This window comes from Electrophorus electricus, chromosome 18, assembly GCF_013358815.1.
Source record: "Electrophorus electricus isolate fEleEle1 chromosome 18, fEleEle1.pri, whole genome shotgun sequence".
Taxonomy (NCBI): Eukaryota; Metazoa; Chordata; class Actinopteri; order Gymnotiformes; family Gymnotidae; genus Electrophorus; species Electrophorus electricus.
Window position 1 is genome coordinate 14,887,842 of NC_049552.1, and position 19,497 is coordinate 14,907,338.

The 19,497-nt window shown below is 35.7% G+C and overlaps 1 gene segment (V, D, J or C); it reads left to right on the plus strand.

The window, feature by feature from the left end:
• Positions 1-1,506: 1,506 nt before the first annotated feature.
• LOC118242973 lies at positions 1,507-1,945 on the plus strand (the record flags this gene model as incomplete). The annotated part of the segment is given in 2 exon segments: positions 1,507-1,575; positions 1,656-1,945. Coding segments are annotated over 2 exon segments (339 nt in total), but the record flags the coding sequence as incomplete, so codon positions are not given.
• Positions 1,946-19,497: the final 17,552 nt, after the last annotated feature.

Here is a 19,497-nt window from a genome sequence, read left to right on the forward strand (position 1 = left end):
ATACTACACAATGTTTCTATGTTTATTTATACATTTAACAGTACTCACAGGTAAGACTTTGCTTCCATTAACATATTGTCCTTATTTACATGTTAACATGTTACATATGTTTACATGTTGTAAATATTATGTATTGTTAAATATTATGTTACTACCTTCAGTAACAACCTGTTGGAGTAATCATTAATCTGCACTGGATCAGTTTGTGACTAACTGAAGATCTTTTTCAGGTGACAGCACACAGGACAGCATCACCTCTTTATCTACTGTAATCAGTTTTAAAGAGGACCAAACAGTGACAGTCTCCTGTAACTACAGCAACACTGGGTCTGCGGACAGACTGCTGTGGTATCGCCAATATTCCAATTCAGAGCCTCAGTTCATTGTTTTAGTTTTCTTTTCTGATGAAGAGCAACTAATATTTATTGTTATTTAATTTGTAAGAAGCGTGAATGAAGATTCTGTACACACACACACACTCACGCTACTGGCTGCAGTTGCACATTATCACCTGACTATTGAAAATTGCAGCAGCTTAAAAATAAGTTGCATTGTTTTAAATAATTAATTTAATGAGACACGGGGAAAACACTGAGGAAAAGAAATAAACCAACTAAGCAAAAGAAAGCGTGAGAGCACCTGAACACAACCAAACACACTAAACTTACCACAGTAACCAACAACATGGGAAACCAAACACAGGGCTTAAATAACCAGGACAATTAGGCACTAAACAGACTCAGGTGAACATAGGAACAGGGAGAACCAAAACACGGACTGGAATAAAGGAACAGACGAGGGGCGGAGAAAACTAAACCAAGGAACAGAGCGAGGAAGTAAAGGAAAACAGTCACGACAGGGAGACCACGGAAACAGGGATGCCAGGAGGATGGCCATTCATGCCACCAACCACCCCATTCATGTCTTACAAATTAACAACTGCTTATTTGGCAGCTGTTCCTGAAATATTACACTCTCTATGTCCCTCAAAATTATTTCAACAGACTCCAGAGGCCCACTGAGAGTAGCTGAGACACCCACATTTACACTGAACTGGCTACATGGATGGTACATAATGTAAAAAACAATGAAATATTATCTTGATTCAATGATCTTGTTCAATAAATGTATTAAAGGCATTAAACAAAAAAAATAAATTAATCATGTGTAATCATGAAGATCAGCCTGTAAATCTGGAAATGATCAGATAAGCATTCCATCTCTCTAATAAATAAAAAAAATCACTTATGACATCATAATTTACATAATTTTGTGGATCATTATAGTTGAACAATGATTAAATGAGTCATGACTGAAAATTAAATTTCTTAGATTTAGCACAACCTATATCCAAAATACTAGTTAACAAGCAGATCACACAACACATGGGTTTGTCAGTCATTGCATTGACTACTGTATGAGTGGGGGGAGCTTGATATGGTGAGAGTAGACCATGTAGAGTATTGTATGTTTCAGGAGAAGCTGCCACTTTTGTGTAAAGCTCGAGATCTGAATTTACATTCAAGATGAACATCGTACTACTCTTCTATGTTTTCATAACTTTCCCCAGTATTGGTAAGTCATAATTAGTACACAAAACTAATAGCATTTGGAGTTTTAATAATCTAATAAAAGCAACATTTCTGTTTTTACAGCTGAACCTGCAGACAGTGGCATTAGACCAGAAAACCACACCATATCTATAACTGAGGGCAGCTATAGCACACTGTCCTGTACATATGATGGATCACCTTATAGTCTACACTGGTATAAACAGAAGCCTGGATCAAGACAAGAGTTTCTGCTGCTGATTATAGTAACAACAGAGCATGTAACTAAAGCTGAACCACCTCACCCACAACTGGCTGTCAAACTTCACAAAAAGGATAATAAAGTGAATCTGCTGATCTCCCCTGCTTCAGTATCAGACTCTGCACTGTACTACTGTGCCATGGATCCCACAGTGACAGGAAACGCAGCTACACTGTACAAAAAGTGGTTCATATGACAGTGTTGCTTTAATCGATAGAGGGGGCTATTTGACTTTAATAACTACAGCTGACAAATTCTTAACAGAAGAGTATCAGTAAAACAAAAAAAACTTATAAACATGATTATTGTTGAATGATAAATCTAATGCTTTTGAATTGCTCATTTCCTTACAAATGTGATATCATAAATAGGTGTTTAACACCCTACTAACTATGAATAATCAACTATTTTGATCTTCGCCATTTCCTGCAGGTAAAAACACAAACTCATAGATTTTCATTACTAATTCTAAACTATCTGCTACAGAATCAGTAGCTCAAACCAATGAAATAATTTCAGTTTAAATACATAATGTTAACCCTATATACAGTATATGTATCCACATTCAGTGTCATGGTGTCTAATTTACAGAAGAGTGATATCAGAATCATTATTCTTTACCTGCTCCTTATTGCTCAAGAGTTCAAGAGTATCCACACATCAGAGCCCCACTACCAGGAGACCAAGAGTATCCACACATCATGTACAGGCACAAGGCAGAATTTATGTTCTGGGCTCAGATCCCCCACCACCAGGGCTCATGGTCAACATGATTCCCTCCATGATTAGACAAACACTGATAAAAGCAAAAACAATATACCATGCTCAAAAAGCATGCTTTTATGCAGAAACACCCTCCAGAAAAACTGCAAAAAGTTTTTTATGGTCATAGTGTATCATAGCACATAAACATATTACCCATGTGAGCTATGAAAATTTAATTTCTACCTCATTATTGCTTTAATGTTTGTCAGAAAGCCCAACAGAGTTGTTCTCCAAGACAGGAAGTTCCTGTTGTAGTTTTTCATAACTGCACTCAGAGCAGAGAGACTCACAGTAGCACATATCAACATTAGAGCAATAACAGCTTAAACACACTACTGATTCAGTTTGATCATATTCACAATGGAAACATTCTTCCTAATTACTTACATTATGGTATCAGGTACTGGCTATGAATTTGGTTGAACCTTTTATAGAGATCGACAGTTTCTAAAATATTTTAATTGGCTGTTTTTTTTCTCACATTTTTCTTACAGGTGTGTTTTGTGCTGATCAAATTGGTCCAAAACAGAATCAGGATACTGAGGTTTTTCACCATGAGGGACAACCTGTTACACTGGAATGTTCATATGACTCAAGTAGTCGAAATGTTGATCTTTACTGGTACAGACAGTATCCGAACAAAGCACCACAGTATTTACTGTATAAAGGTGCCCGATCCCGAAGTGATGAACACACATCAGACCGACGTTTTTCATCAGCTACCTTTGAAAGATCCACTCAGCTCACTATTAGTGGACTAACTCTGGCAGACACAGCTCTCTACTATTGTGCTCTATGCACCCAGTGATATAACGTCTCTGACGTCTTACAAAAACTGATACACAATATTTGCTTTGAACCTGAGAGCATCTAAACCACAGTGGTGTTACTGAATGTAGTAACATCTGGAAAAAAAGGGTTCTGGTGGTTGGGGGTTAAAGAAGATAAAAAGATCTTTGAACAGACATATTTTTGTATGACACACTTATTACTTTAAACATTTGTATCAGTGAAGTCATTGGCAGCAAAACACTGTTCACATAAAAAACAGAAAAACAAATGTAATCTAAATAAACAGACTGTATATTTAACATCATAAAAAAATTGAACAGACCTTTTTCAAAGAGTCACATATTACTTTGTATGTGACAAGCAATAGCGTGCTGTATGCAATAGAGGTACTGACTAAGAATTTATTTGAGAACCACTGATTCTAGTTTATTATATTTATTAAACATTTCTTACAGGTGTGTTTACAAGTAACCCTTTTCCAAATGTCAATGTTAAAAATTATGCCATTGCTACCAGAATTGTAAGATTTTTTAATCAAAGTAGTTTCATATTGTATCATAGTACATAAATACATACTAAATAAAAGTAAACTCACAACCTTGTATAAGCCTGTCAGTGATTAGGCTTGTCTGTGATCCTCAAGTCTGCCAATTGCTTGTCTGTGATCCTTAATTCTGCCAAGTGCAACACAGGAGCCACCAGAAAAACTTAAAGGCTCCATAACAGAAATTAAACACAGGCAATGATACATAATAATTCACGAAGAAAGCGTATAGTGCACTGTATGCATCTGTTGTCTGAGCTACTACAGAAAGTAAAAAACTAATTATCTAGATCATTCAAATGGATTTATAATTTCACATTAAATCATTAAACATAGGAATTAAAGAATAAAGAATTGACTAGGACCATCTGGAATCTCCAGGAATCTAAACTCTAGACCCAAACCAGAGACAAAACCATGTGGATGGCCCAGTGCAGTTTAGCATACACACTATAAACATGAAGCATGGGCCATTATGAAATCACCACAAATGTTTTCTCATTTTTATGGACATCTGAAACTTGCTGCTAATTTGGGATTTGTACTGGGTTTCTTTGCTCTCTCATTGGTTACTAAAAGGAAAATGAGGAGGAGCTGAGGTATGGTGTACAGAAAGAATATCAATGTGAGACTTCTAAGTTACTTCTAAGACAGAAGGTCTTACAAAGAACAACACAATGTTTCTCTGTTTATTTATGCTTTTAACAGTACTCACAGGTATGACTTTTGTTGCATTTAAAATATATTCTTTATTTGCATGTTTATATATTACATATGTTTACATGTAAATATTTATGTACTGTTAAACATTATGTTACTGCTCTCAGTATCAACCTGTTGGAGAATCATTCATTTGTAGCAGATTAGTACATGTGACTAAATTAAGACCTTTTTCAGGTGACAGCACACAGGACAGCATCACCTCTTTATCTTCTGCAGTCAGTTTTAAAGAGCACCAAACAGTTACACTCTTGTGTAACTACAGCTACTCTGTGAATATGAACAATCTGCAGTGGTATCGGCAATATCCCAATTCAGAGGCTCAGATCATTGTTTCATTGACGGAATATGGACAAAATCAATCAGCTGCTTCTGATCCTCGTCTGTCTGCTCACGTTCATAAGAGTGTCAAGCGTTTGGATTTGAAAATCTCTTCTGCTGCAGTATCAGACTCTGCACTGTACTACTGTGCTCTGCAGCCCACAGTGACAGGAAAACATCATTCACTGTACAAAAACCTGTGTGAATAAACTTCATTGTGGATGCCTGTGGAGATGTGAATACATTTCTTGTTTTGATTTAATGCAAGAAGAAATTTAAAGCCATTAAATGAAATGAACTAATGATTTTCTAAAAAAATAAAGTTGTGTTTGTCAAATTTAAATGTTAAAAGGATTTTCTAAATTAAAAAAAGTTAAATAATACATACATAAATACATACATAAATAATAATAATAATAATAATAATAATAATAATAATAATAATAATAAAACTAAAAAGGTTAAACTTACAGATACCACAAATAATGTATTCAGTTATTTTAATTATTTTAATAAAAAGAAATATACATCCCATCAGTATGCGTCTATATGTGTTTATTCCCTGAGAATTTGAAATTCTTTGAAATTGTAAGTAAGCCACCTGCCAGAAGGTGGCAGCACTCTATGTTTCTGCTTGTCTAATATCGCCAAAAAGTGAAGTTTTAAATCAGGGCTGTATCCGAAGGAACGCTCCGTAAGGAGAGTGATGGTGGTATTAATTAATGTATTGTTTATTCTAAAACAATGAAAATGTATATGATGCTCACACTTCACGTCACACTTCAAAATTGTTATTTAATTTATAAGAAGAGTGAATGAAGATTCTGTACACGTGCACACACACACACACACACACACACACACACACACACACACACACACACACACACACACATACACACACACACACATACACATCATTTTAAAAATTAAGAGTAAATTTAATCAAATACTACTATCTAAATATTTGAGGATGATTGAGCAAAAGATCATGTGTACACATTCCAAGATCTTGTAGAAAGCCTTCCCAGAAGAGTGGATACTGCTATAGCTGCAAAGTGACCAAGTCCATATTAATGTCTACGGAATAGAATGGGAAATCATAAAAGTGGCTGTAGCTGTAAGGTGTAGGTGTCCCAACACTTTTTTCTATATATTTTATATAAAGGCAAACACATAGGAAGGAAGTGACAAGGACAAGCACACACATAGAAGGTAAATATGCAAATACAAGGCGCAAGAGCCAATAAGGTGCTCTTTGTGTTACAAAATATTACTTTGCTTCAAAGCATATCATGACTACAGGACAAGATATCCAACAAACAGATACACACAGTAGTATATTTCATCAATCATTACAGTTTGCACTGCAATGAGCCTGACAAAAACACTAAGTAGGAAAACAGGAGGGTCTTTATTCATCATGGAGAGAGCACTCCTCATCCTCACCTTAGTATCAGGTATGTGAAGGTTCAAGAGGAAATACTCAAACACAGTCATATAATCTTTTGGGCATTTAGCATACTTTTATCATTCTAAATGATAATATCGAACTTTTGAGTTATGATGTGGGTTAACTGATATTCTTAACTGTGATCAAATGGATCTTGAGAGAAACACATTGTGATGAGCAGTATGAGTTGCTGTAAGGGTGGAGCTCTGTACCTCAGTAGAAAACTACATGAATCCCATTCAGCTTTGTTTTTCACTCACTTCACATCTCCATCATCATGCTGCTCTTTGCACTTATCTTGAGTACACTTTTGAAATGAGTATTTATATGAGAGAAAATGTATCTTACAACTCTCAAAGGTTCAACATATTTTTTCTTCTTCTTTTCTTCCCAGGGGAGATTTCAACACAGACAATTGAACCACTTACGCCAGAAAAGCATGTCTCAGAGGGGGACGAAGTTATTATAACATGCAAATACAGTAAAACGACTAATGCTCTTTACTGGTATCGCCAGTATCCCAGTTCTAGACCAGAGTTTATTGTTTCCATCTTTCCACATGAAACAACAAAAAAATCGCATCTGCCTCGTCTTTCTGCTATTACTGATAAAAACAAAATCCATTTGCATCTGAACATCTCTTGTGCTGCAGTATCAGACTCTGCTCTGTACTACTGTGCCATGGATCCCACAGTAACAGGAAACCCAGCTCCACTGTACAAAAACCTCCTACTACACAGATAAGCTTAAATATATATTATATATTCATAATATATAGCTATGTATCTTAAAAGTGAAGACTTAGATATTTGAAAGTCACTGTAATGTTTAATAATGTAATATGTTCTACTAAAGTATGTCATAACTCAATTTAGAAAATAAAATATTGAAAACAATAACAATAATGCTAAATATTTCATAAATGTATCATAAATCCTTATGGTGAACTGTTATTCCCATCTCTGAATTGATCAGAAATTGTTCCAATGGTGACCTTTATTAGTATTATTGATTATGTGATGTTGAAATGGTAAACTGTGCTATTTTGTGTCACTGTATTTTCCAAATACTTCATTCCAACATGTAATGTTCTTTTAGAGACGATTTTGATTTTGGTTATATAATGGATGTAATGGAAATATCAGCTGATCTCAAACATTTTAATGCATCACTCTGTGATGACAACAGTCTACCAGAAGAGGGCAGACTGTACACAGACTCATCTTATACATTGTCTGTCTGTGGCTAGAAACCCTAGCAGCAAGATGATGTGACACGGCACAAAAACAAAACAAAAAACAAAGAAATAATTTTACATGTTTCATCAATCAAATTAAATTATTTAAGTTACACATTTTTATTTAATCCTGTATATGTATTCAAATACAGTAATGCCATGTACAGGTAATTTATAGTATAATAAGATCTGCATCATGACATTTATCTGATGCTTTCATCCAAAGCAACAATTTCAACTGAGTACACTTTGAGTAATGGAGAGTTAAGGGTCTTGCTCAGGGGCCCCACAGTGGCAACTTGGCAGCAGCAAGGCTTGAAATAGCAACCTTCTGACTACTAGTCAAATACCTTAACCAGTGAGCTAACAATGCCATTTATCTGTTCAGTGTTGTTCATTCTTAGTTTTGTTATAGTGGCTGTTAAAATGAACAATGTGACTTTATAACTAGGCAGGTTAGTTATCAGTCATGTTCCATGTGATGTTGTGATGACCTACAGGTATGTGCGGTTAAGGACCTTGGTGCTGGTATGAGACATTAGTTGAGCATAAGCTTGGTTAACACAAATTGTACACATTAACAGATGGTCTATAGTCTCTAACTGAATACCCCCATGTTGATTATAAATACAAATGTTTTGAATTAAACGTAAGATTAGACTTTTAGGATTGGATATGATTTGAAGAAGATTCTGTACAAATGACAAAATTAGTGGATAAAATATTTAGAAGCTGTTTATATTCTTACTTTCTAAACTGTTATTGTCAGAATCATTGTTAGAACGAAGTTGTCAATGGCGATACTAATAGTGTAAAACTGATTTCACACCCTTTTCTCTGAACCTGATTTCATAATGCATAATGCTGCTGCAGTATATACAGTCACAAAGCAGTTATAGAAATCACAACAGGAATGTTTGTGGTATGGAATCATTATTACCAAAACATTTATGGAAATTTGTTAACCCGTTCACTATACATTTCTTATCATGTGCTCCTGTGCACATGTCAAGTGGCTAAGAAATGACGAACTCTGTCTCTGGGCAATAGGGGTGTTCAAGGTTTGTTTGACTGTACTAAATAGCAAAGTTCCATGACCGCTCCTTTAGTAGATCACACCTTTCATGAGGGGAATAAGGACAATTCAGTGCATCCCAAAAAAAAAATTGGAATATTATAAATCCAGAGTTTTCTCCCTTTCTACTTCTAGTAGGCAAGTTTACACCTGTAGGAGGAGACTGGTGTACATGTGTGAAAAGTACCATCCCCATCTCTCATTATGTCTACACTATCACCACCATGATGGTGCTCTGCTCTCTGGCTCTGTTTATCACAATTCTAAGTATGAATAGCTAAATTGGCCTCTAACAAATTCCTGAGTTTTAAAAATGTATGCATGCATCTGTATGCATCTGTATCTGAATATATCAGATATAAATTAGATTTAGTGAAAATTATTTTCCACTGATGTGAAGATTTGTGATTAATGAACTTTTAAATGCATTTTTTTAATGTCTTTATAGGTGACTGTTCCTCTCAGTCAGTGACACCACTGAACAACAGAATGCACATTCATGCACTTGAAGGTGAACCAGTTATTCTCTCCTACAAGTATGATGGCAACGTGCAAACTCTTCAGTGGTATCGCCAGAATTCTGGATCCAGACCAGAATACTTGTTGATGATCTTTCCATCAGAGAACAGTACTGTAATACATGGAACCCCCCAATTACCTCAACTGGATGCTGAAGTGAAGATAAAAGACAAAAAAGTGAATCTGCTGATCTCCCCTGCTGCAGTATCAGACTCTGCACTGTACTACTGTGCCCTGGTGCCCACAGTGACAGGAAGCCCAGCTCCACTTTACAAAAACCTTCTACTTCAGACATAAGCATAAATAAGTATGATATATTCAAAAAACCTTGTCAGATTCCACCTAAAGCATCATATGAACTATACAAATATATAACTACGTAGCTCGGTTCAGTTCCGTTGGCTGCTTGATGAAGGCTTTTATAGTCCTGTTGATGTTGTTTGTCGGTCATTGTCTTTGTCATAAGAGTGACTTTCATGGTTGCTGGTTAGTTCTCGTTGGTCTTAATCTCGCTTTGTTTTGGTAAAAGTGTCTTTCTGTTAATTTCACGTTTGTGTTTCTGGTAAGATCCCGTTTGTTCTAGCTCTTCGCCTCCATGTGTTTTTGTTAAAGAGCACGTTTGTCGTAGCTCTTCGATCTTTAGTTAGATCTTGTTTTCCCTTTCTCATATGTGTTTAGCATCTCACCATTTGTTCTCGCCCCTCATTTCTATGTACTGTCGCCCCGCGCTCCCTGTTTAGTTCTCTGCTGTTCCCTAGTCTATCGTATTCTCTTCACTCCCATTAGGTTTCCTTTCTCATTCATGTACGCAAGTATTGTCTGGCTTTCCTTTTTAGTTCTGTTACTTGTGTCTTCGTCTTAGAGGTTTTATTTATCTTACGTAACCCGGTTCTCTGTTTTCCCCGCCTGTCCAAGTTCGAAAGTTCATAGCTGTATTTATCATTGTTGTTCTTTGTTAGACCTTCTTTAGTGTTTAGTTCCTTTTTTCCCTAAGTCTCGCTCTGAGCCTGTTAACCTGTCACTGTTATTTTGGTCTGTTTATTCTTGGTTCCATTCTGTATTGCGAGTCTGTGTCTAATTAAACATAGTTATCCTTTTCCATCCGTCCCTTCTATTATGGCCTCCCTGAGTGCCGGCACTCTGCAAGTGTGTTCGCTCTCCACCTCACCCTCGTTACAGTCCTCCTATTTCTTTTTCAGGAATATATTTCTCTTCTCAGTGCATAAGCTGCAATACTACCTGTTATCAGAGCTACAAAGCTAATGCGATGTTCTCAGAGCTGTGGTTTAATTTATCACACTTCTTCCTAGAATTCCACTAACAAACTCTCAGTGACTGCAAAGCTGTTCCATTATGAAGCCTAATGGTTTAACATACATGTTTTATCAGTCCCTTGGCAATGCCTTCACCTGTTTGTTTTGGTTTCTGTTCCTGGTTTTGATTTGGCTCTGTTTTGTCATGCTTCCTTGTTTTGGTTTTGTTGTTCCAACCCCTTGCCTGTATCCCCGCCTGTCATTATGTTCATTTGTGCCTGGTTAGTCTTCATTTATCTCGGTTATTTCAGCCCTGTGTTTTCTTTCCCATGTTGTCGGTTATTTTGGTTTGTTCAGTTGTGTCGCTGTCGTGGTCACTGTTACTATCTTGTTACTTTCCTGAGTTCTACCGCCTTCTGTGCCATTGTTTTGGTAGTCAGTCTTTTGTCATTTCTCTATCAATATATCGCCTTGCTTATTTTGTATTTTGGTTTGCCTTTGTGTTACCCTCATGTTTTAGCCTCTATGTTAGTCTCCCATGTTGTTTGTTTGTTTCTCTCACTTTTATAAAAATCCTCCTGCATTTGCATTCTGCCTCTAGCCTCATCCCTGCTAAAACATTACAATCAGTGTTGTCTAACAGCATTTATTCTGCGATCCATAGTCAGCAGAGTGGATAGAAACCAGGGGCTCTGGACACTGTGCTGGTGAGGCAAACAAGCTCCTCTGATAAAAGGGAAAATAATATACCATGATCAAAACATGTTTATCTACTCAGACTCCCTCCAGACAAACTGCAAAAACTTTGGCATAGCCAACGTGCATCATAGTTCATAAATGTATACTATATAAATTATGAACCAACAACCTCATGTAAGCCTGTTGGTGATTAGGCTTGTCTGTGATCTATAAGTCTGCCCAGTGCAACACAGAAGCCAACAGAAACACTTAAAGACCATAACAGAAATTAAACACAGGCAGTCATACATAATAATTCACTTTGAAAGTACATAGTGCACTGTATGAGGCTGTTGTTTGAGCTACTAGAGAAACCAAAAACCACATTATCTAGACCATCCAAGTACATCAAATCATTAAACACAGGAAATAAAGAATTCACCATCACCATCTGAACTCTCCAGGAATCTAAACACTACTCGACAAAAAAAAAAAAAATCTAAACTTTGAATCTCAAATGATCAGAAATGAAGAAAGCAAACCAGAGACAGTCTACAGAGGCATGTGGATGGTCTAGATAATCTGGGTTTTATACTCGGCTTCCTGCTCTCTCATTGGTTACTAACAGGAAAAGTAGGAGGAGCTGAAGTATGATGTTCAAAAAGAATGACAATATGAGGCTTCCAAGTTACTTCTAAGACAGACGGCAAAGTATTACACAATGTTTCTCTGTTTATTTATGCTTTTAACAGTACTCACAGGTATGACTTTTGTTGCATTTAAAATATATTCTTTATTTGCATGTGTATATATTACATATGTTTACATGTAAATATTTATGTACTGTTAAACATTATGTTACTGCTCTCAGTATCAACCTGTTGGAGAATCATTAATTTGTAGCAGATTAGTACATGTGACTAACTGAAGATCTTTTTCAGGTGACAGCACACAGGACAGCATCACCTCTTTATCTTCTGCAGTCAGTTTTAAAGAGGACCAAACAGTTTCACTCTCCTGTAACTACAGTTACACTGTGAATATGAACAATCTTCAGTGGTATCGCCAATATTCCAATTCGGAGCCTCAGTTCATTGTTTTAGTGGCAGAATATAGACAAAATCAAACAGCTGATTCTGATCCTCGTCTCTCTGCTCACCTTCATACGAGTGTCAAGCGTGTGGATCTGCTGATCTCCTCTGCTGCAGTATCAGACTCTGCACTGTACTACTGTGCCCTGCAGCCCACAGTGACAGGAAAACATCGTTCACTGTACAAAAACCTGTGTGAATAAACTTCATTGTGGATGTCTATGCAGATGTGAATACATTTCGTGTTTTGCTTTAATGCAAGAAGAAAATTTAAGACATTGAACATAGACTATGAATTTCTAAAAAAAAAAAAAAGTGTCAAATTTAAAGTGTCAAAGGTTAAACTTACAGATACAACAATATATTCAGATATGTTAACTATTTAACTATTTTTAGCTAAACTATTTTAATAATAAATAAATATATGGTAAAGCCTGCACCTATATTTATTCCCTGAAAATGAGAAATTCTAAACCGTGAACTTGTAAGTAAGCCACCTGCCACAAGGTGGCAGTCTATACGTTTCTGCATCTTTGATGTTGCCCAATAGTGTTTTAAATCAGTACTGTATCAGAATGAAAACGCCATAAGGAGGACAGGAACAGTAGAGTAGATTAATTAATTTATTGTTTATACTAAAAACAATGAAAATGTATATGATACACAACTCTTCACTGCAAACATTCTTGGTAAAAGGAAATGTAACGATGTTAAATTCCTTTTCTGTTGAAGAGGAACTAATGCATATTGCTATTTATTTAATTTGTAAGAAGTGTGAATGAATATTCTGTAGAACATAATGAAACATAAGTGATGTCTGTTGTCAGCTATTCTAAACTGCATTTACACTCTCAATGTTTTTTTTGTACCTTTGTACAAAAACAGCATGACAAAAAATGTGTTTCTGGTCACTGTAAAAAGATTCAGTGTAAAGGACCCTGGATTTAGCAGAGAAAGATCTGATGCTCATGTTGATACCTCATCAAATTCATTTCATTCTCATCAAGTCAATGAAGATACAGAAACTGTCTGACTCTGCATTGTACTACTGTACTGTGAAGTCCACTGTGAAAACAAGCTACACAAATACTGTTCAGAAGCCTGAATCTCTGAATGTCTTCTCTACATGTGTGACATATGTGTCTAATGATATATTTGGAGGCCCCAGGAGGTTAAATTAAATAAATTCAATACTTTCTACAATTTTGTAGTGGTCTTTGTCCAAATTTGTTATAAAAATTAGGACAATGTGCTTGATCATACACAAGGGTGCAGCAGTAAGATGAGAATTAAGGACATGTAGTTGTCTATTGACTCAGTGGTCGGGCTCCTCTTTGGTTCTGTTTAGATAAGAAACAATGCAAGCCAAGAGAAAGTTTCAAAGCAAAAACACTGAACTAATTTTCATCTTCTTAACAATGGAATATTGGATAAAAGTAGCAATATTCTTTAGTGCAGTTTTTTTTTTAGTAACAGAATTGTATACTGGAGTAAAGTGTTGGAAAAAACTACAAATCGCATTACAGTAGTCATCCATTTGCTGCTGTTAACACACTTTTAAAGTGCAAGTACAACATTGAGGATCAATCACAGCTCTATACTACTATGCTCTCAGAGTAGTTGGCCCAGTGAAACAAAATCTCACACAAGCTGTTCAAAAACACTGACAGAGAAAACTACTTAAACCCCAGAAGATTAAAGTTATTTATTTATTACACCTTCTAATCTATTCTCAAAAACAGACAGTTAGTGGCAACAGGTGCAAAAAATAGAAATCATGCGTAAGCAGTGTCTCGTGACAATATAAACAGAATAAGACAAATCAATTTTCAGGCATCACAACATCAGGAATAGTTAAACTAAATGTAAGATACTTAGAGATCTGGTTGTAATATTACACACGTATTACTGTCAATGTCCAGGAGATACAATATCAATTAGATACATAGAACCACCACAGTGAACTCAGTGTGGTCAGAACAGATGAGAAGGATCTGGGCCAGAGGCTAAAACAGACATGAGACACAGGGTAAACTCAAAATACCAAAATACAAAATAAGCAAAAGCAAAGTAATAAATAGGCAAAAGGCTGATTAACAAAACCACAGCACAGAAGGAGGTGGACTTCAGGAAACTAACTCGGAAGTGACAGACGACACCAAATCTAAACCGAACAAACCAAAATAACCAGCAACGTGGGAAATAAAACTCAGGGCTGAAATACATGATCTAAAGGATGCTAAACAAGACACATCATGAGGGGTGGAGAAAATTAAACTAAGGAATGGAATCATGACAAGGAAGTAAAGGAAAACAATCACACGACAGGGAAACCATGGGAACATGGATGTCAGGAGGGTGGCCAATTGTGAAACACACACACACACACACACACACACACACACACACACACACACACACACACACACACACACCTGGTAGTGACAGGGACAAACACAAATGTAGAAGGTAAATATACAAAGGCACCAATCGCTGTAGCAGAAACTTAGTTTTCATTTCAGTCGTGGCATGTCTTAGTGGACAATGGCTTCTGTTTCTCATTTTAGATAAGATGCACATGATTACTGGACATTTCAAGAACAGAAATAAAATATTTTGTACTGGATGAACATATTTAGTAAACTGGGGAACGTTTCAAATAAATTTACTAAACCAAACTAACCCTAAAATACAGCCCTCTTGTCTTTGACTCTCTTCATCAGGTTATAGTTCTGGAGAGGGAATAGGACCAGTGTCTTCTTCTGTAAATGTCCTGCAAGGAAATCCTGTTACCCTCTCCTGCCTGTACAATGGATCTTCTTCAACTGTTTCTCTGCTGTGGTATCGTCAGTATTCCAGATCCAGAACACAGTTTCTTTATTTGGTCGATGAAGCTAAACTTGAACAACAAGCTGAACCAGGAGTGCCAGGAGTGTCAGCAGTAAATGAAGAGAAAAACTGATCTGCTGTGAATCTGCTGATCTCCTCTGCTGTGGTACCAAACTCTGCTCTGTATTACTGTGCCCAGCAGCTCACAGTGGCAGAAAACGATCATGATCTGTACAAAAAACTCAGTAAATCAACTACTTTAATAAAATCTTATTTAACAGAAAAAATATATATATTCATATATATATTCATTGTATCATAGTTAACATGAACATATTCTCATATTCTATGTATTCTATTAGTACCGTGTTTACATTTTTAAGATTCAGTTTTCCTTTATGGACGCTCCCCCAATTAAACTACCCCGAATGTTGCACTGACACACCAGCTACTTCAGATGAGTTTATGGTGGCTGATGGTAGCAGAGATACTGCTGCAGACTTCATTCTGGGAACTTTTATACCTTTTACATCTCTGCTGCTGTGTCTTGGTGTATTGTTGTCTAATTTCTGAATTAATAGGACTTGTGATTACAGTTACATCACATTAACAAAATATGCACTGATTGAAAATGGTTACATATTGAGTGCAGAATTCATCCAAACACTATTAAATTAATTTAAAATACATCAGGTTTTTTTTAATTTTAAGTTAACATTAAAAGTTAAATTAAATTAAAAATAAAAAAGCACAAATATAAAAATAGATAAGGTGCATAAACACAAATGTGACTTTGTGAGTGTCATCCTTAATATGGAATATTCATTATTGTTTCATGCTTTACAAGAATATAATCTTATATTAATGATTCAGTCAGATTTTTTGTTGTTACTACAGGTATATGATACACACACACACACACACACACACACAAGTACACACACACACACACACACACATTTGCACACACACACACACACACAAATACACACACACATGCGCGCATACACACACACACACACACACACACACACACACACACACACACGTTTCCATAACAGTATAGAATTTTCTCCTCTTTTTCTTTCTTCTGGAGCCCAATAAACGTTTCTCCCATTAACAACTAATTGGTACTAAACACTCTATTATACAGAAATTAGCAAATTAAATGATTAATAATATTTTAGAATTAAAGAGTCTATGAACAGACAAAACATCATGCTATTTGTCTTTAAAATAGGTTTTGTATTAGTTTGATCTTTGGATAATGTTTCATTTACATAAATGTAGAAAAGCTTCTCAGCATCATAAATATACATGTCACCCATGTCAGCTATGAAAATTGAATTTCTATCTCATTATTGTTTTAATATTTGTCAGAATGCCCAGCAGAGCTGTTCTCCAAGACAGGAAGTTCCTGTTGTAGCATTTCATAAATGCACTCAGAGCAGAGAGACTCACAGTAGCGCATATCAACATTAGAGCAATAACAGTTTAAACACACTACTGATTCAGTTTGATCATATTCACAATGGAAACATTCTTCCTAATTACTTACATTATGGTATCAGGTACTGGCTATGAATTTGATTGAACTTTTTATAGAGATCGACAGTTTCTAAAATGTTTTAATTGGCTGTTTTTTTCCTCACATTTTTCTTACAGGTGTGTTTTGCGCTGATCAAATTGGTCCAAAACAGAATCAGGATACTGAGGTTTTTCGCAAAGAGGGACAATCTATTGCACTGGAATGTTCATATGATTCAACTAGTCAAAATGTTGTTCTTTACTGGTACAGAGAGTATCCTAACAAAGCACCACAGTTTTTATTACTTAAAGGTGCTAAATCCCAAGGTGGTGAACACACATCAGACCCACGTTTTTCATCAGCTACCTCTGACACATCCACTCAGCTCACTATTAGTGGACTAACTCTGGCAGACACAGCTCTCTACTATTGTGCTCTACGCACCCAGTGATATAAAGTTTCTGAGAGCCTTTACAAAAACTGATACACATAATATTTGCTTTGAACCTGAGAGCATCTAAACCACAGTGGTGTCACTGAATGTAGTAACAGCTGGAAAAAGGGCTTCTGGTGGTTGGGGGTTAGGATAAAAAGACCTTTGAACAGACATATTTTTGTATGACACGCTTATTACTTTAAAAATTTGTATCAGTGAAGTCATTGGCAGCAAAACACTGTTCACTTAAAAAACACAAAAACAAAAGTAGTCTAAATAAACAGACTGTATATATTACATAATAAAAAGATCTATGAACAGACATTTTTGAATGAGTGACATATTACTCGAAATAAGTAAAATAGGCTCAGTGTTCACACACATAAGTGAAGGTAGTTAAAAAAAAAAAAACATTTCAAAAAATCAGCAAATCCTTCTTGAAATAAATAATAAGGGTCCTGCACAACACCGCACTGTCTGACTAGGGATTAACTTATGTGATGTCTCAAGGCGTTTAGCCATTCTGCTGCTTGGCCTTGTCAATGACATAAATACTTTCAGATTTAATTTAATTAAATGTGCTCAAGATCAAGTTCCCAGTTGAGATTAAAGTGCCTGCATGATGCATGAATTCAAAAATAACCAAAAAATGCAACAAATGTTAACACTCTAATGCATTGCTGTGTGATATAAGATATATATACATATATATATATATATATATATATATATATATATATATATATATATATATATATATATATAATATATGTATATAAGATATTTAATGTGTGTGTGTGTGTGTGTGTGTGTGTGTGTGTGTGTGTGTGTGTGTGTGTGTGTGGCTTTCAGTGATGAATAAAGTTTGAATTACATTACTACTGTAAGTGCAAAATGAGGTATAAACTAGTCTGTGTGGTGCTAAAAGAGCAGAGTGTATGTCACAATTATGTAACTCTGCCATGATCCAAATATGTTAACTTTAAGATTGAATTATTTAAGAATGAAGTATTGTCTAGGTAATCTAGGTAACCTATAAAATTAACATATGTATACAGTGTATTCAGATAGTTCTACAGTATATCTACATTATCTCTGCGTAATAAGGTGATTATGAAGTTATTTTAATCATTATCCTGGCTAGTAAATTTTACCAAGTGAATGATAACCAATATCAAAACTGATCAAATGGTACTTGAGAGAAACATTTTGTGATGAGCAGTATGAGGTTCTGTAAGGGTGGAGCTCTGTACCTCAGTAGAAAACTACATGAATCCCATTGAGCTTTGGCTTTCACTCACTTCACATCTCCATCATCTCCTTCATGCTGTTCTTTGTACTTTCTCTCCTAGTGTCTCTCCTTTTAGGTGAGTTTATCTTAAGTACAGGTTTTACTCATTAAGTATCTGAGAGATGCTCTGCTCTCACTACCCCAGCCAACCAACTCACTTATATGCACAAATAAAAAACAAGATTGGATAACAAAACTCACTCACATGAAAATGTAAAATAAACAACATATTAAATATTAATTTTAACCTAATTTACAAGCTGTGGGGAGACTTATTGTATCAGACATCTCCTCATTTTCTCTCTCTCTCAAACCATAACCCAGTTTAAGGATTAATATACTCTAAACAAATGGCCATGTCATCAACCATAATGCTGTTGTCAACCCTGTGGCACAAACACCAACCCTGTTCCTGCAAAATATTTAGGTAAGAGCACACAGTCACAAAATGGGATGGAATTATTGTCTTGTATGAATGCAACAGGAGAGGAATTACATTTTGTAAAACACTGTTGTCAGGTAGAACAAGCAGAGACAGAGTTGAATGCAGGTAAAAGGTTTTAATGATATAGAGGGGCAAGCCGAAGGCATAGTCAGATTGCAAGCCGAGGTGATATCAAGTAAACAAATTCAATAGGGATCAAGCGAAAAGGTAAATCCTGGTAAGAGGCAAAAAGATCAAATCAGCAAACTCTAGCACTTATTGTTTATTACACTGTATATTGTTTGAGAGACCTTATGTATTTTGTACTTCTAGGCATCAGCAGTGATCACTGTATTTCTATAGTATTCTAGATCATTTATATATTGGACTCTAACCTGCTGTACTGGCTAGCATGTATTCTGTGAGTAAATGACAAAGCACTTTTGTAAGTCGCTATGAATAAGAGTGTTTGCTAAATGCTGTAAATGTAAATGTAATCATGAAAGCAATAACAAATACTAATGCTCAGAACTGTATTGCAAGCAGACAAGACTTTGCAATAACTGGCTTAAAAAACAAAACTTATATAGGTGAGATACTGAGATATAACTAGTAACAGGTGGACCTAGGAGTCAGGTGATCTGGACTAGGGGCATGTGTGTAGTGTAGTGGGTATTGGGCTGAGTCCGACTGTAATGTCTGACAACTGTGAAAATAATATAAGTTCTC